The sequence below is a fragment of the Anser cygnoides genome, chromosome 20 (genome assembly GCF_040182565.1).
Source record: "Anser cygnoides isolate HZ-2024a breed goose chromosome 20, Taihu_goose_T2T_genome, whole genome shotgun sequence".
NCBI classification, from domain to species: Eukaryota; Metazoa; Chordata; class Aves; order Anseriformes; family Anatidae; genus Anser; species Anser cygnoides.
The window spans coordinates 11740515-11762840 of NC_089892.1; the positions used below are offsets into that span (position 1 = coordinate 11740515).

At 45.0% G+C, this 22326-nt stretch overlaps 1 protein-coding gene across 2 annotated transcripts in view; it reads left to right on the forward strand.

Annotated features, from left to right (window-relative positions):
- Nucleotides 1-21840, forward strand: part of RABL6 (RAB, member RAS oncogene family like 6) — a 58410-nt gene extending 36570 nt beyond the window's left edge. For both annotated transcript variants that reach the window (XM_066980496.1, XM_048054519.2), the window contains 7 exons: nt 5554-5912; nt 8083-8245; nt 14081-14293; nt 15059-15404; nt 17226-17397; nt 19067-19116; nt 19724-21840. In XM_066980496.1, coding sequence (XP_066836597.1) covers nt 5554-5912; nt 8083-8245; nt 14081-14293; nt 15059-15404; nt 17226-17397; nt 19067-19116; nt 19724-19918 — 1498 coding nt within the window. In that variant the 3' untranslated portion in view covers nt 19919-21840. The remainder of the gene's footprint in view (nt 1-5553; nt 5913-8082; nt 8246-14080; nt 14294-15058; nt 15405-17225; nt 17398-19066; nt 19117-19723) is intronic.
- The last annotated feature ends 486 nt before the right edge of the window (nt 21841-22326 follow it).

A 22326-nucleotide genomic window follows, 5' to 3' on the forward strand; every position in this document is an offset into this window, starting at 1 on the left:
TAAAAGGGATACTAAAATTTTTCTTTGTGAGAAGGCCCATCTTCTCTCACAGTCAGTTTTGAGAAACTTCAGGAAATTGTATCTATAAACCACTGTGTGATTGTTTGATTTATAAGCATCTGAAATCCAATTTATGAACAATTCAGGTGAAAAGGAAACATTGTCAGATCACTTTTCTGCTGGTGTTTAAGAGTTCTCAAGCAAACTGTTAGTCAGGCTTTGCAAAAATATATTCGTAGAGACTGAACTGCAGATTGAGATATTGTATGATCTGAGGTACAACTTTAGCAGCGGTAGAGTCCGTTCCAGGCATGCCACGTGATGGAACTCCTTCTGGATGCTTTCTCAGTGCTGCCATGCAGCTGGCATCTGCACTGTCAGGTAATCCTGGAGAGCCAGGTGCTACCGTCCTGGCAGGGAAGATGATGAAACAGTGACTGTAGAAAGGCACTTGCTCTCTCCTAATGAGGCCTCTTATTTTGGGGAACACGCTTCCTGTATTAGACAGCTTTATTCACTACAAAGTCATTTGTTGGGATTTTGGGTTTTGTTTGCTGGTTTGTTTTTCAAGCATTGAGCACAGTTCTTAAGTTTGCAAAGACCACGGTACAGAGTAGTGCCAAATGTCTGACAGGAGAACTTGCTGCTACAGCAGCTCTCCAGCATCTTCAGCTATATCGAAATACAGGTCTGGTGTCTCACTGGCCAAAGGCTGAAGTGCACGGTACCAGTTACGAAAGTAAACCCCCTTTTGTTTTCTTTTCTTCTTCCCCTACCTTTATCATCTCAGCTTGCTGTGAGTCACCATTCCCATCAGATCAGGAGCCAGCGTGTACTAAATGGGACTCTAGGTCACTTTTTTTGTGTGACTGCATTAAGAATTAATCGCACCTGGTCCTATCATCATGGATCTTGCTAGAGAACTGGAGAACGTGGAGTGTATCCAGAATGCTGTAGAGGGACATTGTCCTGCTCCATCAGTTCTGTGTCAAATGGAAAACCTGAGGAACATCAGGGGAGGGATGGAACATCAGGCCTTGACAGCCAGCTTCAGCCCAGCTTATGCTGACAACTAATTTCACATTCAGGAACCTGAGCTCAAGGGGGAATCAGGTTCAGTACCTTTTAGTAGCCCAAAGCAAACAAGTGGAAATCTAACCCTCCATGCAATAAAGCCAATGAAATTGATGTCACAGGGCTTATTAATCTTCATTTTCACAATTAATAAAATAACCTAAAGCATTTCTTGCCGTATGAAATCCATTTGAAAAGTTGATCACAAAACAGAACAAGGAGCCAAAAAGCTTCAGGCTGCTCCTGTGTTCAATAGTAAATGAATGCAAACACTGACAATTTTAGGACTGAGTCCTTTTGTGCTTTTTTTTTTGTTTGTTCTGTGCACAGAGCAAAAGTAACCTCAGGCCACGATGAGTTTTTGTTCCTGCAGAGCATGTTCATCTTTAAAACTGCATAGAAGTCCCCTCTTGTGAACAGGCCCAACACCAAGTGAATTATTCAGGGATTTTGAGGATATGGACTTGTTATTCAGCCTGAAATGGAAGGATTGAAATGCAAACAAGGAGCCCACATGGGTGTGGACAGATAACCCATCTGAACTTACATGGCACGTTTGCTATCTCTAAAATGAGAACAAGTGTACGCAGGTCACAGCATGAGTGTATCAATTGTGCATCAATTTTCTACAAAATCTAGTGTGAATATGAAGCTGCTTGTTTAGCAGTAAGATTTTGAGTGAGGCCATTTACAAAGGACTGCCAAAAAGGATACAACAAGGAATACAATAGCCAGATTGTATAGAATATGAGAAGAAACAGACGTGTGGAGACATTTGGCAAGTTTGGCCTGGTGCGTTCCTAAAACAGCCATGATCATTCCTCTGAAGAGTGTGTGTAAAGTCAGAGAAAGCATTCATGCATTATGTAGTATTTTTGAAGTGTGGAGGATGCTTAGACACCTCCACCCTGGAAATTACTGAGAGCTTGCTGGCAGCATTTTCACGTATGCTGTTTTTCCACCCACCTCTTCCACGGAAGAAGATATGAATATGAAAGCTCAGCATAGCTGCATTATGCAGCACATGTAAAACCGGTATCAGACCATGCTTATTTCTCTGTTGTCACGGCACACAAGGGAGTTTGGCCCATGTGTCTAGTTTAGGATGAGGAAGGTCGCATGAAGAGCACGTGCCAGAACTGTCCTTGGTGCTGTGCTGGATGGAGTAAGAGCCTGTGTCATGCTGTCCCCAAATAACCAGTTGTACCTTTCTACTAAAAATAACTTGCTGTGTCTTGTTCTTATGCCCTTCAGATGAGCAAGGCATAGGAGCAGGTGCAGAAGGGAGCCTGCATGTGTGCTACTCCCCAGACTAGCTGAGCTGGAGGGAAGAATGACAGTCTTTACACTTCAGTCGTGTAGCGTTTTTTCCCTCCAGCTCTTAAAATGCGTGTGTTTCTGTAGGAGAAACAGGTGGTATTCACAGCCCTCCCTCCCTCTGGAGATGGCCACTTGCCCAGAACAAAGCAGGTTGTTTCCAAACTGGGTAGCTTTGATGGAACAAAGTACAGTAAATCTTCAATAGCCTGATATTGTAAAGAGTGTCCTGCACTTCATTGGGACCAGCTTTAAATACTCTTCAAGCTCAATATTCTTTATCCTCAAATGACTACATATGCTCTTTGTATGTACTTCATACAGGATCCTGTTCCGTAGCCTTCAGTACGCAATAGTCTCATCCTACCTGAGGCACCCAGCTGCCTCGATTGTGGGACAGTGTCGTGATCAATAATGCAGTAGTTGTTCGGTTCTGTTTGCATGTAGCCTTGGTGAGTTAGGTGCTCACACAGACTGGCGGGGCTGCTCATAGCCAGAAAGCTCAGCTCAGCCAAGAGAGCAAGCAGAGCTGGCACCAGTACCTCGGATGCTGGCTGTAGCAGCGACCAAGCTTGCAGGCCTTCCAGCTGGGAGCACGGTTGCTATAAACAGGAATAGGGGTGCATGTAGATCAGTTGGCATTCATTTCTCTCCACGGTTGGGAGGTATGTCTTTAACCCTGAGCAGGGCTTGGGAGAAGGAATCAGTACCACGAAGCAGAACTATTCAGCCATCCTGCCTTCAGCTCACTGGGAGCCCTGAATCCAAGCTTGGAGGGGCGAGCTGATGGAATTTATCACTCAATGCTTCTGGTGTAGATTTGCAGAGCTGTACATCCTGTGCAGGCAAGCATCTTGGATAGTTTTTCACACCACAGCAATTTTGTGGGTTCAGAGCATTTGCTTATTTGGATAAGGGCTGAATTACAGGTACCCTTCCTTGGTTTATCTTTCCTTCACCACAAATGCAGTGCATAGTCTGCTGTGGGGGGTGCTGAACTGTGTGTATTGTGACCACCTACCTTGTCAAGAAAGGAGTGATGTGCAATTCCTCGGTCCCACAGCACAGTGAAAGGCATGCATTGAAAATACCCTGTTAGAGTCTTGTAGTCTGTGCATGATGCATTGCGCACCTTCCAAACAAACCTGATACTGTCTCCACAGAGACGTCTGTACTTGTATGTGCAAGAGTTAAAATCCTTTGTGTTTTCTGTTTGTCACGTGACAAATCCATGCATCATTTTCAGTGGGACGTGTTGTTGCGCAGCTCACCCCAGCTACGAGTCCCTTGGGAGGGGGGATGCTGGAATGGATGCTTTGTCGCATGCTCTGATCGCAGTTCTGATGGGCGCTTGTTTTGTTGTACTCAGCATAGGTAGAATAAACATGTAAGCCTTGCTCAAGATCCTGGTGGAAGCATCAGATAGGTTAGCACAGCACTAATTTAGCTGCCTTGACAGCAGTCTCAGGGGAGAGGCAGAGGACGGGCCACGTGACAGCCTGGCTACTTTCCTGCTCCTCACAGGCAGCACCGCATTTGTAGTCTTCTGGCCTGGTCTTCTGGAACGAGCAAGGCAAGTCTTTCCTAGCCATGCAAGCGTGGTGAACTTAGAGCAAGAAGACCTGTTCCCTAGCCTTTGAGCAGATGACTATTTCCTTTGCATTGCTGAATTCCGTCACGTTTCTGCGTTGCACAGTCATCCAACTCTTTCTGTATTTTGTCCCTGTCTTCTGTGTTGATGAACTCCTACTTGCAACTTCATGAACATATCTGTGGTCCTTGTACCACTTACTGAAATACTAAAATACGTCTCAAGGCTAACTCTTGAGGAACTCTACCAAGGATTTCTTTCCTATCAAATACCACTTCTTAGTGCTGCCCTTTATCCTCTCTTTAGCTAGTTTTTCCGTTTTAACTAGCAGCTTCCTGGGGTTTTTCACTAGGGCTCCGGACATCCTGTGGTCACAAAGTATATTAATTTGTTTCATAAACACGTATTGGGTTGCTCCTTAAAATAGAAAATGGTATCTCAAGGAAGTTGTAGAATCTTTTAGCCCACGATGTTTGCTTCTGCTTAGAAATCATTCCAGTGAAGGTGTCTGTCTGTCTGAACTCCCTGCAGGACAAGGTCGTGCTCTATATTGGAGAGCAGCCTCCATTTCAATGTATTCATTGCCTGGAGCACAACCAAATCTGTTTTGCAGAAGCAGTTGGACCTAGAGCCTCTGTGCACATGAGTTTATTAGGCTTATTGAAAGGAAGCAAGACCATGACATTTGCTAGATTTTATACATGATACACTTCAGGTATCCTATCTGTGTATCTTTGATGTGCTACATGTAACAGATCTTACTTTGAGACCATTCTGTAGAAAAAGCCTTTTCATGTCATCAAGCTTATGAAAAGACTGTTAGCCAAATGGGCTGCAGAAGGAGGCTGCAGCAGGATCAGACTTGGTTTCATTTTTTCAAAAGGAGGGAGCGTTTCACCCTTTCTGACGGTACAGGCTTTAACGCTCTTTGAGTCAGGAATCCAGCCAGGACCGCAGTTTGCTTCAGAGCATCTGCTGCTTGGTTCAAATGGCTCCCACACATGGTGTGTGTGTACAAGGGGAGAGACTGCACATATATCTGCATGTTGTGAGAATAATTGCAGTCAGTCCTCTGAGCCTCTGGATAGCTCTTGTTTTTTTTTTTTTTAATTCAAGGGTTCTCCTCACAAATCCATTCTTGGCTGAAAGAAGAGGTTTTCATAGTATTTAAGATTTCCTGAACACTTTGATCTCTTCTGCAGAATACAGAAATGTGCCATTCCCGTAGCACTTACTCCCTTAGAGACATATGTCCAAGTACTGACTTAAGGCTGAGTTTCAAGCCCTGGCACGTTGTTATAGTCTATCTATCCAGGGAGTTCCCAGCAGCGTTACAAATGTAGGTTTCATCCTGCAGTGCAAAACGGGTTGGGATTCTCCACACCATCATGCAGATCCTGTGACTTTAGCACACCTGGGTGAACCAGATTTATCATGACCCAGGGAGTTGTGGCAGCTCTGAAAGCAGGCCTGTACCCTCCCAGCTCAGCATGTAGCCAAAGCAGCACAGCACTGTACTCTGTTGAGCATATCTTCTCCATTACTTAAATTTGTAATTTATCTTCCTGCAGCTTCCTTGAAATGATGGAAGCCCGAAGTCGAGGACACACGTCACCACCGACAACTAATGGGCAAAGCCCTTCCTCTGGTTCCCAGTCACCCATAGTACCTCCAAGTTCCACATCGACAGGCAGTTCCAGCCCTGGCACCCCACAGCCACCACAGCCGCTTTCCACAAGCTCTGCCATCTCTCCTGAGCCCCCCTCATCTTTTTCACCAGTGCCTGCACCTGAGGCTCAGCAGCCGCATACGCCTCTGCCAGCTACCACCTCCCCAGCACCTCCAGCTGCAGCCCCACCTCCGAAGCGCAGCATCATTTCACGTCTGTTTGGGACATCTCCTGCGCCAGACCCCTCTCCTCCCCAGCCAGGTAGGTCTAGACAGGGTGTCACCCATGGGTGTTTCTCTGTTTTCTGCCTTTCCGCAGTGAGAGGCCAAGCAGACAGTTGTCTGAGAAACCCAGGCCCTGTTTGTGTGCAGCGCGTCCAAGGAGAGCTACATGGGCACTTGCTTCTTTCCTCCTGATTGGCGTTTTGTTTGTCTCTGTGTTGGACTTGGACAGGGACTGTCCAGCCAGCTGGACAGGGGCTGTAGTGTGCTTCACGAGGAAGGTACTAAGCACCCAGGGGACACTAATAAAATAACTGTCAGCTTCTTAGCAGGAGCACATACGCCTCTTGAATAGCAAGAAAAATCATTAGAGAAGCTATTTGAAGCACTGTCTTCACAAAAGTCTGGCAGCTCAGAGGGGCTCCTGCGTGTTAACAGAAAGCAGCAGAGTGCTGGTTTTAAAGGTTATTCAGCCAGAAATGATCACGTAAGTCCAGGCTCTGCAATGGATTCCCCTCCGGGGAAATAAGCTCCTTTGAAGATGGTCTGAGGAGGAGAGCAGCCCGCCTTGATTTCTTCCTTAGCACTAGTAAACAATGGAGCAGAGTGGCACAGCATTCGGTCCAAACCCTGGCTAGATGAAGTTGCAGGGCAGAAGCATTGAGAGGTTTGCTGCATTCATTTTTACTGATCTGGACCTTAATTTGGCTGTCACATTCACTTTGTTTGTGAAGCTGACTGGAGTTGCAGAGCTGGCACTGCCTAAAAATTATTAGTGTGACATGGTTTGAATCACCCTTTGGAAATACCTTCCCTCTCAAACTGTCAATCCCTAGAGCTCACAGTGCTCTCAAGACACCCACAGAAAGAAAGGAGGAGGTGCTGGGAATATGGTTTGCAGTTTCAGATGTTGAAATCTTTCAGTTTTAGATTTGTACACAATGTTCTGCATCCTGAATCTGTTACCAGGTATGACACAGTACACCCATTCCAGTTTGTTTGTGACTCTTCCTATCCACAAACAAACAAACAATAAAAGAGGAGAAAATGTTAGAAATGCCTTGTTGGCAAAAAAAATTGGTCATATTGATATGTATAAAAAAGACTAGTGGTCTACTACCAAATCTGGCTCAAGACCTCTTTAGGCTTGTGGCCTGCAGTCCTGGGATCTCTGGAGTGCTTTTTAGGAGGGTTGCAAAAGGCAGCAAGGAAAAATTGATCTGTTGTTGTTGTATTTATGTAGTGTGCCAAGGGTCTGCACCTCTACTGGAACCTGCCTAGGGACTAGCTAATTGGAAAGCAGTTGAAAATCACTATCAGAAAGTAATACTTGGTGTTTTCTGTGGGAGCTGTTATTTAACCTTTCCATTGAAGTCTTGTGGCAGTAATTCTTTTGGCCATGTTTTTTCTTACACCAAAGACGCTCAGTGACATTAGTAACACTGCTGTTCGTATGCAGAAGTAAACTGAAAGCTGTGCTATTAGGGCAAAATCTATATTCATATAGAAAGCTTGCTCACCCAAAAGAGTCTAGGTGTGAAGTGCAGTCCAAGCAGAAGAAAAAGGTTTAATACTGTGAATCTGAAAATATTAATCTCTCTAGACTTCAAGTGTCTTTCATCCTGATACCTTGACAATAGGTAAAGGTGTCTCCACACATAATTTGTGTTAAAGCAAATCTTTATTTGCTGTAGCTCTTGAGCTTTTGGTAACATAGGGCATTTGAAAGCACAGTACAAACAATCCTGCCTTTGACAGATAGAAGTTTAAAAAGCAAGAGGAAGTGAATGAGTGAACTGAACAGTCTGGAAAAGGTGAAAGAATAATGAAGGGACATAACACAGGAGTGATGCATACAGTTTAAGTACAAAAATGTGGTTGTGGTATAGTCAGTTGTGGTATTCACTGTACAGCAGAATCAGCTACCATTTTAAAGAGATTTTCAGACTCATCTAGGAGGCTGGATCAACCTTGTGCTTTGTAAACCACAGTGGCTGCACGAGGTCTGTGAATGACTTCATGTGAGATTCTGGACTGGTTTCTGTATCCTGTTCATAGCTTTCCTCTTCCCTTGCTGCATAGCTGAGGTCCTGCTTTGTGGCTGTTATCTGTGTGCTAAAGGGGCCCTGGACAGGATAGGTGTGTAAAAATCAAATTTATGTCTTGCTCGTGGTGAACTCAGTGTTTTACAACTACTGTTGCTAATACAGATGCTGCTGCTACTCCTCCTCCCCGTCCTGAAGCCCCTACAAAAGTACAGAGTGTGGAGGACTTTGTTCCTGACGACAGCCTGGATCACAGCTTTCTAGAAGACTCAGTTCCACAGAAGGACAAAGGGAAACTACAGACCAAACACCGTATCGATAGTGAAAGGTAAGGGAAAGAGGGTGGAGCAAGAGCAAGACAGGGATGTACCAGGATGTGCAATCTGAATAATTGCTCAGGCCTAGCTAACCCAGTACAGCTGTTCAGAAAGGGACTGCAGAGCAATTAGCTGCCCCTATTCCTTTCTGTCTGTTACTGTCTCCCTTTTAATGATACACACTACTTCCTGGGAAGCAGGGGAAGGGCAGTAAAAGCTAGTTATCACCTTCCTGGTTTTGTTGTCTTCCTTTCGTGAGCAGTGATAAACCAATGGGTTGCTTTGTATTAGGAAGGGTTTTCCCTTCTAACCAATGTGATGAAACGTTTGAGGTATTTTCCTTACGGCACTTGACGCACTTTGCAGGATTCTCCTGTTTTGCCTATTGAATAACTTGCCGCTGCAGAGGCCCGAAGAATGGACAGGTTCCTTCATGGCCTGATACTGCCATTTTGGAGGCATTATGAGGAGGACTGTGGTTTTTGGAGGACCCTTGGGGGCACTCCATGGCTCAGTGGGATTCTGGAAGGAAGGATGGAGATGATTGTGCTCCTTTGGAAATGTCTCTGCATGCTTGCCTGCAGATTCCAGAAAAGTCTTAGGGAAGGCCTTCTTGTTCCTCTGTCCATTTCTAATGTCCCTTCCCAGTATCCTTCAAATGGGATAGAGCTGAGCTTATGGAGGCTGGATTTTCTTTTTTTATTATTATTATTTTTTATTATTATTTTTTCTCCTGGATTTCATTTTTTTTATCTAGGAAAGGGATTGTGATATACCAAGCTGCTCTGACAAGAGGATGTTCAGCAAGGCTGTCTGAAAGCAGGCTGTCATTTGAGAGGTGACCCAAGAGTACTCTCAGGCTCTGTATCCATCTGCTTAGAATAGTCTATGCCTGCTGCCTCTTGTCATCACCACTGGATTAACTAGGAGAGTAATTAAACACTTATACAGCTTGTCTGTGAATGTGGATTCTGCATCTCTTGACATCTTTGTTATGATTCAGTGTTCTTCGGTTCAACCACAACAACTTGAAATCAGTGCTGTGTGTGAAGCTCAGTGCCTGCCTAATGCAGGTCAGCCTGAATCACCATCCCTTATGACAGTAGAACGCATAGATGTTTTTTATTTAAAATTTTAAAAAAAGGAAAATAAGGAAAAAAACAGTAGTTGCTAGAAACATGCTGGCCTACTAAGTGTCTTGCTTGCAGCTGTGGCCAGGCTGGATTATTTTTGTGTTTAACAAAGAGATGTCAGGAGAGCCAAGCCTGACCTTCCTGGGGTTTGCTGAAGGACTGGGTCCTGGAGTGCCCTTAGCCGCAGTTCTTGCTGTGGGAAGGACGCTGGATCTTTAGCACAGGCTTCTCTTCTAATAAGCGTCAGTTATTGGAAGCAAATAGGTGTATAAAATCCAAACGTCTCAAGCAGTTGTGTAATGAGCTCTGCTCCTTGCCTGTAGGGTTGTCACATTCTCATCTGTTATGAAGCCCTTCTGTGTTCTGTCCCCAGTCTTGGTAGCCTTCCAGGCATACAAGCTGGTTGGGGCAAAAAGAGAGATACCTTTGGGCTTCCACTGGGCACAGAGAGGACACTCAGTCACAGCTTCATCTTTTGGGGAACGGTGGTAATCATCTACTGTTAGAATAGCTCTGTTTCCCTGGGAGAAGACCTTGCAGCGCATCCCTGAGAATTCAGGTGCTTGATACTCCTCTGCAGCATGGCATCCATGTCTTGCTCTGATTTCTTATGTAGTTTGCACAGTTTTCTTGGTTGTCTGGTGATTTTACGTTCTGTTTCTTGCCGAAAAGGGCCTACCACAATAAACCAGGCATGCTGAAATTCAGAGCTGTGCTATGTGATTCTGTCCATCACCTGCAATAACAGATTTGACTGAGGATCCCAGTTACAACCCCATGGTGCCCAGGAGCAGCATAAGAGTTCTGTAAGCACCATCTCTAATAATTAGCCTCTACTGCAATAAGTAGATTATTGTAGTTGCAACAAAATCTGCTGCTGCAGATATTTATCTTGGACCTAAAGAACACAACAGTTCTGTGAAACTGCTGAAACCTAATAGAGATGTCATTGATTTTAAAAAACAGATGTACTAGAAGTTGCATCCCCCTTGAATCTGAGTGAGGAACAAAGCCTAAGAACGTTCTAGAGAGATGCATTCATGTTTCCTGAATGTTTTAAAGCAGAGATCTGAGTGTTAAGCTTACACAGCTTGCCAGTATTTCCTCTGGGTGTGTTAGGACCAAGTGTAATCTCCTAACCTGAAGAACCATGCAAGACAGAGCAGGAAAATGGGCTTTGTCTTAAATATTCCTAGACTTACTTCTCTTAGCTGAATAAGATGTATTTCCTTATTGGCTGTAAGCAGGAGTCTCGCAGTTAGCTCATAGGAGAAGCCCTTAGCGCACAGTGCGTTTCGTACATGAAGCAGAGGTAGTTACTTCTTCTTGTCATTAGAAGCAGGGTGGTGTGTAACTGAACCGTGTCCTGAACTCAGTGTTGCGCTTGCTTCCATGTATAAGAACTTGTTTGCTTTTCCTTTCTAAGCTTCAAAAAGAGGCTGTAAATTTTGATATTTCTCATGCATTTTAGTTACATTGGGAATTCAGGGTTATTGTTTTCAGTGATGTTATGTGAACTTCTCCCATTCGGTATTCCATAACAGCTCTCTAAACAACCGAGCAAGAGTTGACACAGAGCAGTGATGTTAGAAAAAATGTTTTTTCTGAAGCATGCTAGCAGTGAGGAAAGAGCTCTTGTCTCTGAAACAAAGAACTTCTTGCCCAGCGATCAGACAGCTGCTCAGACTTCCAGCATGTACTGATGTCTCTTGGTGTTCTTATAGCTAAATCCCAGTGCAGATCTGCAGAGATTAATGGAGTCCTGCACTTTGTTTAATGGCATTTTATGGTTCTCCAGCCTGCAGTAAAGAGAACTCACTAAATCAGTTTCCTTAGCAGTTGATTAGGAAGGCAGTTCAATTATTCCAGTTTGCTGCTTCAGAACTTACTTTGCTGCTCTTTAGCTTGATACTCAGAGCCGGTGTGTATGTGACTGCATCAGAGGAGCTAGTCTGACTCCAGACTGCCCTCTTCCCTCCTGCTGGCTCAGGCTGTCCTGGGTCCGTGGATAAGCTGCAGGTGTCTATTTGAAAGTGAGTTTGTGCTGATGCTAACAGGATTCCTGTTGAGTTTTCTCCATATCACTAGACATTTATCATAAGCATTGATTAGATGTCTTGTATCTGAAGGACTTCTAATTGGTTCTTTGCTTTTATTGCCTCTGTTTTATACATAGTGGTATCCAGTTGTGCTAGACAAAGCAAGGAGACCTGAGGGCACTGTTTGGTGCACACTAGAAGACCCCCATTTCCTGGAATGTAGCCATGCAGGCTCACCCTGTGGCATGTGATTCCCTCAGCTTATCTGCTTTATTAGAGTTCGGGTTTTTCCTCTATCTGTAGCCACAAAAACTGATGTGGCAAAAGGATTCTGATGGCTCCTGGTGGCGCTGGATCCACTAGCTGTACAGCAGGGCTGGTGGGATACTTGTCAAGCGAGGTTTGAGAGCATACGCTGAGACTGCAGCAGGATTTGTTTCATCACCAGAGGCTGTTCCATGCACATGATGGAGGGCTTGCTCTGAGGAAACCCTGATGCGCTCTTTGGTCAGTAACTCATACAGACCTCTGCGAGCATAGTCATTTTTGGTGGGTACCTGTGCCTGCAAACATGTTGGCTCAACACTAACGCAGGCTTGGCAGTGTGTCAGGTGTTGGCAAGAGTGGTGCAATGTGCTTGTTTTTGCATGCTCTGACTTCCTTCCAGCTGGAATCTCAGGACTACAAGCTGGTACTAATTTTGCATTGTCAGGCCTTGTTTATACTGCAGCAGTGATTTTTCTGACATATATTCATTTCTTTGCTTTGCTCTTAAGCTGCCGCTTAATGATTTGTGTGGAAGTTATACATGGAGGCAGCGTATTCACTGCAAAGGGAGATGACCCACTTTGCATGTGTGTGCATACACACGTAGATGTTCTCTTCAAACTGGGAACGCTTTAGAGGCTGCAAGTCGCTTATGGTGTGCAGTGGAAGGACAGTGGCAATAGCAACAGTCTTACGCTTCTTATGCTTGATGGAGTGGTGATGTTACAGAAATACAGTGTCACTTGTTCAAGATAATATGCTGCCATTTTTTAGGGTGTGATTCCATTTTCTTTGCAGCACATTTCTAGAGAAAACACTGCCAGTGTTTCACATACCTCAGAAATCTCTCACTTGTAATTCCTCCAGCCAGTGCGGTACTTGGAGGCTGCTTTGAACAGCACTTTTCTTCTCCTTTGTGTGGGACAGGCTGTGTCCCTCCTTTCTGGCTCAGTATGAGAGCAGCAGTGTTAATGACAAAGGGGTTCTCGAGCAGCCTGCCTCTGCTTGGCTGGGAGCTGAGCTCTGAGTCCTGAAAGCAGAGGTGCATTTCAGGACTCAACATGGAAAGCAGGAGGGAACGGATGTTAGTCCTGATCTTAATGCTGTTACCCAGACAAGCAGCAGTTGTAGTCACTCTTAAAGTACTGTGCTAGTTGTGATTAGCCTAGTGCCCCTTATGTCACAAATGCTACGCTATCTGTTGTCACAAATGCTACAGTATTCTTTAAAACTAACATGTAAAAAGTAACTGGCCATAAGAAGAGCCCAGGTGAGTAGTACAGTCAGGTGGACTGTGTTAGTGCCTCGGCATTTCTTACCCCATCAGCACAGCAGCCTCCACTGTCTCTTTCTGTGCTGGCTGGCTGCTGGCACCATCTGCCAGGTTAGGGATTGTGGTTTTTGGTGGTTCCTTTCGTGACTCTAAAATCTAATCTGTTTCAAACCATAACCTTTTTTTTTTTTTTTGCCTCTGCGTAAAAATGAATGCTGTGTTTGTACAGTCCGTATCGAGTCAAAAGGACGGTGGAGTGGGTATCATATACAGTAGGTTGTCAGGAAGGAACTGAGTATCTGTTGCAGATAAAGCAAATAGAATGGGGGAAGGTAACGCAAAGGTTCATCAGCTGAGACTGAAAAATATCTATATTCCTGACCTGAGTAAATCCATCAGAAAGTATTAAAATTGTTGAGTCGTGGGGAAATCCAGACAAGAACCCTTCAGCTGGTAATTTCAGCTGTGAAGCTCTATCAGGATGACTCTGAATACATAACTGTATTGCATTCATGGAGCCTGGCAGATGCTTAGCTCTAAAAGTGTGTCCTTAGGTTAATTTATTTTGGGAAATGTCAAAGCATGGTTATGGTGTCTGAATGGCTGCCTGCTTCAGGGAGCACCAGAGAAACAGAAATCATTCCAAGAAGCTAATAGCTGCAAGTGAATTTCCACAGTAGTGGCAGTATATGATCAGGCTTAATTACAGGATGTGGGGATCGAGGCAGGCGGTTCCCACTCTTCAATTGGCTGATCCTTGTATGTGGGACCAGAGATGTTCTGATAGAGGCCCTGCTGAAGAAACAGGCTGCTCTACAGCGTTAAAGCTTACTCATCTTAGCCTTGAGTGGTAAAAGCCACTGTGTGACACATCCTTCTGTGACGTGTTTTGGTACTGGGCTTGTGTCACCCTTGTAGCCCACAAGGAGCAGGTCCACCGTGAACGGGGCTGTGGGCTGGGGGCATGCAGCAGGAAGACAGCAGCAGAGCTGCCCTGGACAGCCCTGGACAGGGTAAGGGTAGGCCTGAAATTGGCTCTAAAAGCATGGCAAGTGGCACTGTGCTTTCAAGGGGAGGCATGTCTGTCCTACCGTGTCTTCAGGGTGCTGTGTCTAATCATTGTCTACTTTGCAGTGATGGAGAGGCACCTGGGGGGAACCCTATGGTGGCAGGTTTCCAAGACGACCTAGACCTGGATGACAAAATCCCCAGCAGACCCATGCTGGCAACAGAGCGAGTGCCCAGCGAGAACATCACCCTGTCCAGTGAGGAGGAGGAAGAGGTTAAGGACTCTAAGGTCATACTCATACCTGATGAAAACATTGACACAGAACATGAAAAAAAAAGGTACGAAGCACATCTTGAAGTGTGGGATTGTGCTGGCAAACTTGGGCTTCTTCTCAGTCTTGCCATTGACTTCTGTGCAGCTATGTGGAATCATGGTATCTCTGGAGCCCATTCCTTCATCTTTAAGTTGAATCTGGATTTACTTGAGCTGGAACTGCTTTATGCAGCACCTTCTGAGGGGGGTTGTGGTACTAGTAGCTGTCCTTTTGGTACAGCTGCATCACACCTAAGTAGTGTGCTTTTGAGCACTGTGTTTCTTTGGTCGCTGGTACATTTCTGTTTGGGAATGACCCAGCCTTTTTTTCAAGTTTGAACAAGAGACTGTAACTGAGCTCATGGAAATCTGTTAATAGCAGTGTGAGGAGGACAGAGGTATCAAGTCTTGCAGTGGGAGTGGAAGTCATTCACCACATCCTGTGCTGGAGAACGATGAACTGAATCATATTCTCCACATACCATACGCTGTGGGTAGTATGATTGGATTTGGCCCACCAGTGCAGGCACCTGTACGTCAGCATCCTCAGAGACATGAGAACATTCAGCATTTGACTTACTGCCAGAAATACTTTCGCCATCTGAGTGCTGTGTGTTCAAACTCACATACACACACACATAGGATGAGCTACATCTCTTACATCTCCTGTTGAGATGCACACTGAAGCCCTTGAGGCATGTTCAGCTATTAATTGGTCGTCGTGCTTTGCTTCACAGCATCACAGAATGGTGGTGTGGACAGGCTCTGTCAACTTGTTTTTTTCTTCTCAGGTCTTCCAGAAATTCTGTGAAACCACAGAGTGAAGCAGTACTGACCAAAGCAACTGACCTGAAGCCTCCTGACAGTTTACCTCCACATTCTGTGTCTGAAAGAAACAGCAACAGCAAGCTCAACGCTAGTCTGCCAGCTGCTGCCACCACCCCAGCAGCAGTCCAGGCCCCAAAGACCACTTCCCAAAGCAAAGGACATGCTCTCAAACTGAAAGTGGTCAAAGAGGAAAAGCCTGAGGAGTCTGACAGTGATCAAGAGGGACCAATAGCTACTCAAATGCTCTCATTTGTTATGGATGACCCAGACTTTGAAAGTGAGGAATCTGACAGCCAGAGGAAGAAAATGGTAAATAACATGCAAGAATCACTGTGCACTGCTGCAGAGCTGAGCTTGAAGTGTTGAGGCATCTCACTGAGCAGAGCTTTCATCTGCTCTGCCAGTCTCTCAGCAGCAGTCACAGCAAGTCAGGTGCTAAGCAACCTGAAGAAATTGATTTAAGCACAAACCCACTAAAGCTGTGATTGGTGAAGCCATGCAGCAACAAGGTTTGTGCGCACAGATTTTAATGTGCTGTTTATTCTCAGTAAATCCAGAGTGTGGTCAGTCAAGTAGCATGGAAGGTATGAAATACTAAGCTGGTGGATTTTCACCTGAAGTTTAATATGTAGAAGCGTGTGCATGCTAGAGAGAGAGAACAAGTGAGCTCCTTAGAGTCAATGCAGCAATCAAAAGGCCATACCAAATTTGCTTGGCAAAGCTCCTTACAGAAGTAGGAAAATCTACCCAAGAAGAGGGGCAATCTTTCCATTACAGCCAGGTTAGCTGTAAAATGTCGGTAATGTATGTGAGCAGGAGTCCCTTCCATCCTGTCCCTAGCCTGTCGTGTGTTAAAGACGGAGATAATGCAAGCATCTTCTCTGTGCTCATAAGAATTTGCTGCTGTGACTCTAGGTACTCCTGATTTCAGTGACCTGCACTCACAGCCAGCAGAGCAATCTCTGTAGGAACTGAAAATCATGATTTGGGATGGACGGTTGCTGTTCTGAGGTACCCCAAGTGTCTAGGCCAGCTTTTTTTTGGGAGTGTTTTGTATGTTTGCATCATTCCAGAAACCTGCAGTAAAGACAGCTGTCCCAGTTTCTTTCACTGTGGCTATGGGTCCTGCTGTTTTTTATGAAGTAATTTTCCATTCATTTAGCATTTCAGTACCTGCTTTTCCTGGCATCTTAATATAAAACCAAAACTATTTGGAGTAGGTTTACTTTTTGTAACTGTGATGGTACATGTAACAAATGATGATGAGAAATGGGATTTGTGAGAGAACTTGCTGTTGCGACAGTCTCAGGGAGATGCCCCACAACTTATGAACGCTTTTCAAGTACGAGGTGTACTGGTAAGGGGACGCAGTAAAAGCACCGCCATTAAGCAAGGAGGAGGGGAACATTGCCTAAATCATCAGCAGAGTGGGGTGTTTATGGTCAGTTTGGAGGATCTAAAGAAAAAGGTTAACAAATTCTGAAGATTAGTTGCACATACAGAATATTGAACTTCATTTCCATTCCCATTGTGCAGAGAGGCAGAGGATTTGGGGGGTGATATCCAGTCTCTGCAGCATTCTGTTTCTGCCCACATTGAAGACGAAAATTTGCACTGGGAGCACATTCCCTTTTGACTTGATGAACGGATTTATTCTGCAAACACAGATTGCTTTCTTGGCCCTGCTGCATGTTGCCTCTGGTGTGCTAGACCCCCCAGAGCTACACAGGAAAGGTTTTGTCTGTCAAATCTGGAGTTGTTTTCAGCTATTTAGATTTGATTTTCCCCAAAACAGAGGTGCTTCACCAGGGCAAGTAAAGGCTGGTGCTGTTGAGCTAACACAGTTGAAAGTCTCGTTTAATCCTTTTATGTCATGAATTTGATTTTGGTGTCATGAATGATAAGTTATCAGAGTGTGCTTTCCAGGATCAATGCTACCTAGCCATTTTACCGTAGCAAGAAATAGATAGAGCTTACAGCATCATAGTCATTGATTTTCAGGCAATAACAGCTCAGTTCAGCTACCATTTCCTTCCCTCCTCCGCACATGCTGACATCTCTGTATACAAAATATTTAGAGATTTTTGTTTGAAAGACCTGTCTGCATTGTCGGTCTTTTCTTGTCTCTAGGATGAATTCCCTGTCCGGGAAGATCTCTCTGAAATATCTGATGATGATGCCTCGTTGGCAAAGCCACCCCAGCCTGTGAAATCAACAGTCCACTCCTTTAAACTGAAAAATGACTCAGATCTCTTTGGTTTGGGTTTGGAAGAAACTGGTCCCAAGGAGAGCAGTGAAGAAGGTAACGGTCACACCACATTTCCACTCTTGCTGATTTTGTTTTTCAGGTGTCTGTTTTTCCCAAAGTGGTTCCAGGGTGTAAGCAAACCAATTTGCACTAAATAAAATACCATGCAACTTCATGCAGTGCCCTGTGTGAGCCTTTAATGTGGTTTAACACAACATAAATAACTTTATGTTTTTCCCCATGGGGGCTGGGAGAACTTGGCTCATCCATGGCATAAGCCATGTATTATTTCTGTCCCAGCTGGAAGCAGGAGCACATCTTTCATGAGCTGCTTCTGTAAGGCTTCCTGTTTAACTTTGCATGCCTGGGAACTGATGCTCAGCATTGCAGTGTCCACCTCCTCAAGAATTTGGATCAATGTGAGCAAAATGTTCTGACATACCCTGCCAGTTTCCTCTTCTACTTTGGGGAAAGTTGGGGTGAGTTTCTGGTTATAACCTAAGCACTCCTCGGGCTTTTTATTTTCCCCCAGTCCCCTAAGGGAACAAATTTTAGTTGTGCAAATGATTTCTGCTCTCTTGGCATTGCTGCAAAGCATCTGTCCTTGATGTCACCCAGAAAGATGAAAAGTTAAAAACTTAAGGGGAGACAGAAGCGACCTAAGTGAGGTTTATCATGGAAAAGCTATTACAGAAGTGTAAGTAAGGTATTACAGGCAGTGATGGTTTCATTGGCTTGTGATTTTTTGTTGCTGAGCAGCACAACTTGGAATAGGTAGAAGTGTATCTGCAGAGGCCCAGGTCAATAATTAAACTTCCATTTAGCACTTTTAATAATCCAGTGTGGGTTCCTCCTATCTCCTCTGTCTGGGATAAGTACAAAAACATACCTCGGTAACCCAGTCAGTTGGAGCTTGACCAGCAATTAGGGTTCTCCATGGCTGACTTGCATTTACGTATCAACTGAGGGGAAGACTGCATAGGTATCAAATACCACCTTGCGAAAAGTGGTGCAGCTACAAAGCCTCCTGTGTCAAGCCAAATAAATACTCTCCTGTTCAAGGAGTCTGTGCAAAGTCAGTGGAAGTTCGGCGTTGAAATCAGTGGCTGAGCTATCAGCCACAATAAGCTGGGACAAATGTTTCGACTGTGATGGGCTCTGGGGCTCATTTGATACAGTGAAAATAGCCACTGCTGTAGAGCAGAACTGCAACAGTGGCACTGTGGCCTCAGGGTGACATAATTTCCATATGCAGCTTGAACAACCAGTACTAGCCTGCTAGTCTGCTCCAATGGGATTTCCATATGCCTTCAAGTATTAAGTGGCCAGAGGCAAATTGTTCCCCATAGCTCTTCTTCAGTTCAGGAATTAATAGTCTGGTGCCCAGTTTGGCCTTTAGACCAGTTTGCAGGTCTGGTCTCTGTATTTGTTTCTTCAGTGGCTGTGATACAGTGAAGACCCAGGTGTTCATAACACAAAATAAAATAGATGGTATAATGCTCATAATTAAGCTAGCTACATCTAGTCAAATTAGGACCTTGTGCTGGAACCTGTGTTAGTTTCGAAGGGGTCACAGTTTGTCCTGAGAAATAAGGATTGCCTTTGCATGCGGCTTCAGGACAGCATTTTGTTCTGAGAAATAGGGTCAGGGCAGAATCACATGGCTTCTGGTTTGCGGTGATTTAAAACAATATTGTTTTTTTTTGTTTGTTTATTTGAACAGATAAACATGCTTCTAAGGAGAAAAAGAAGAAGAAAAAGAAAAGCAAAGAGGTACTATTTAATTCCTCAGAGTTGATCTGCCGTATTGTCTAGCAGCCAAGGAAAGGGGTAGCTACCTACAGTGTGCTCTGTGCACCGGGTGGACTGCCTTCCATTCTGGTATCCTGCAGCCAGAGCTGTGCTCCATGGGCTCTGCAGACCATTAACCACTTGCAGCTTAAAAACAAACTTCCAGAACAGTTGGCTTTTAAAAAGGCAGTGTGTGAGTTTGTAAAATGTAGGATTAACTAGAGCAATGCATCTCTGCTGATTGGAGTCTGTTACAGTCCCATGGCTTTTTCCAAGCAGGGGGAGATCCCAGACAGAGCTAATCTCAGAGACAGCGAGGGAAGTCTGCAGGAGGCTTCATCTTTGACATTTCTGCTTGTCCAGTAATGTGGTATTATCAGGCACAAACTGCCTGACAGACCATTGCTACATAAAAACCAGATGGTCTGTCTTCTCTTCTGTCCAAACTCACAGAAGGGTCCCAGCCAGCCTTGGTGGTAGATGCTTCTCCCTAAGTAAGGTTCCCATTAGAGCCAAGTTTCAGGGCGATATGTGCTGGGTTACTGGCATGCTCAGAGGATTTACTAATTACAGTTTTCTCATTTTGCAGGAAGAGGAGAAGTCTGTGAAAAAGAAAAGCAAACACAAGAAGAGCAAAGAGAAGGAGGAGAGCAAAGAGGAGAAAAAGAAAAAGAAGAAGAGAAGCAAGGAGAAAAACAATGAGATAGATGAACTGGAGGCTTTTCTTGGAGGAGGAGCCAGCATGAGCAAGCCACGAGGAGGTGGGGACTATGAGGAGCTGTAGGCTGGCTACCTGTACATGCAGCGGACTCTTCTGTCGTGGTTGTCTCCATCTTTTCTTACGAGTCACACCAGGACAGATGCAGATGTGTAAAGCTTTTTGCCATGTATTCACTCGAAACAGATCTGGCAGAACAAAAGCTTTACATCTGTGTGTGCTGTTCTGGTGTGTTCGTTACACAAAGAAAATGCAGCTGAGATGTACTTGAGTAAGGGGAAGGTTTAGGGCATGGTTCCCCGGCCCACTTCCAGGCTGTCATTTTGTCTCCTTCCAGAGATGCCCTGTTTGGTAGCTGGCAGGGTGTGGGGGGTGAAAGGGACCTGCTTCCAGCTCCACCCCTGTTATATGCCACTCCTGCACACCTGAAGTTCCTGTCTTGTTAAGAGGAGTGCAACAAAACATGCTGCATGAACGCAATTGTGCTCGCCTGTCTCAAGTCTTTAACTTTTTATCCTTCCTATTTTTTAATGAGAAAGGTGGTATTGGCCATTGCTCCACCCAGCAGCTGATGCTTTAAATCAAGCAGATCATGCTATGATACAGCTCTACAAAACAGCAGCTACAGGACCAGAGTGAGAGAGAGCGTGTGTGATTTTGGAGTCCTTTGAAAGGGACCTTTCTGCACAGCAGCTTAATTAGCACTCACTGGTGCTGCTGTTGGAATTCATGAAGCCCCATTGATTTCCGTGGCCCCAGTGTCTCAGACACTACATGTAAGCTGCTATGCAGTTTGGGAAAACAATGCAAAGTGCAAAGCTAACTTGAAAAAGAGAGGAAAAAAACAGTGCTTTTCTGCATTTCCCACCCTTGAATTTGCATACACTAGAATCCCCTCCCTTTGGTACCTCTCAGGGACATGACTCTCATGGAAATGAAGATATCCAGAGCTTCAGAACTGTCTACAGAGCAGTGTTAGCATGGCAAGGCATTTGCTTCTCAGGCATTTTACAGTCAGGCTGTACAGCACCGGCTGCCTCTCTACACTGAGAGGAACAACCACTGTAGCTCAGACGACCTTTCCTGGTCCAATTTGTCGATATCGCAGCTGTGTTTACTGGGCCAAGCCTCTCAGCAGCCAGCGTGCTGCCCTTCCCTGCCCCAACTGGAGAGCCTCCTCCTATCCCGTGAGTTTGGGAAGTCTTTTAATTTTTGATTTGAACTTAGACCTGTGGATTGGTGCCTCCTCAGCAGTGCAGGCTGCAGTTGGATAGGCGCTACAGGCCAGCTGTTCACACTTGCCTGTGTCCCAGTGAGTCACCACCATGTTTGGTGGAGTTTGTTAGTTCTCCATACCCGCTTCTGTTTTGGTTCTGGGTCCCTTTTGCAGCTCGGACAGTGAAGCTCCCCCCAAGTTCTGTGCATTCCATTAGCCTGTTGCACCCAGGTTGATTTGAGGTTTGGTTTTGTTCTCCCTCCCCTTTTTGTTGTGAATTGTCAACCGTGGTATCCAAGCTGGGATTTGCTACTACATCCCCATAAAGCAAGGTGTTCTTTTGATCCATTGTCCACTTCAGAGTTGTCTTGAACAGCAGGCAGTTATCTGCTCTATTTTTCTTTTTCTTCTCCCCAGCCCCCAAAATGCACATGTAACTCCCTATAAAATGAACTGAGTTTGCTGCATGAGCAGTATATTGTTCAGGTCTGTTTTCCATTAGCATTCGCTATTTCTCTGAACATTACTACATTTCTTGTGACACTGTGGGGAAATCGCATGGGACAATTCAAACTTTGCACGCCTGGAGAGGAAAAAGTTGACGCAACCAAAGTTTGTGGCCTCTCTTGTGAGAAGGTAGGCAGGCGTTCAAGCTTCAGCTGGCTGTGTTCCTGAAAGCGCTTCTGTTCTGTAAAGATTTTGGGTCATGTTCCATTTTGCATCAAAAAACCTGGTACAATCCATTCTGACTATAAAGCTCTGTTGTACAACTGCCTCTGTACATCTTCTTCTCCACTGCAGGAGTGTCTGCCCAGGCCCATGAGCTGCTTGTCCCTCCACGATCCTTTCACAGAAGGACAGCCTTCTGTCACGACCTCACGTTTTTGCGATCTCACACTTTGTGGAAAGGGGTGCTAAACTAAAAATCATTCAGAAAAAGTTGAACTTAAAAACCATGAGTTTTTTTCCCAAATCTGAGGTCTGTCCTGAGAGAGCTGTTGTTTCACACAGCACATAAAGGAGAAGGCATTTTTGTTCAGCTCAGCTTCCTTGCGAACGCAGCTCATGGGTTAGCAGAAGGTTGAACAAGTGCTGAGCCCCCTAGAAATGTTTATGTTGGCATTGGTTTGTTTTTCACCTGGGCCAGATTTGACTACCAGTAGGAGCCTTTACACTCCCTGCAGCTCAGGTTCATTGTCAGCACAAGGAACTGAGACAAAAACAAGCAAAGATGAGTCACTGTGATCCAAAATTCTCC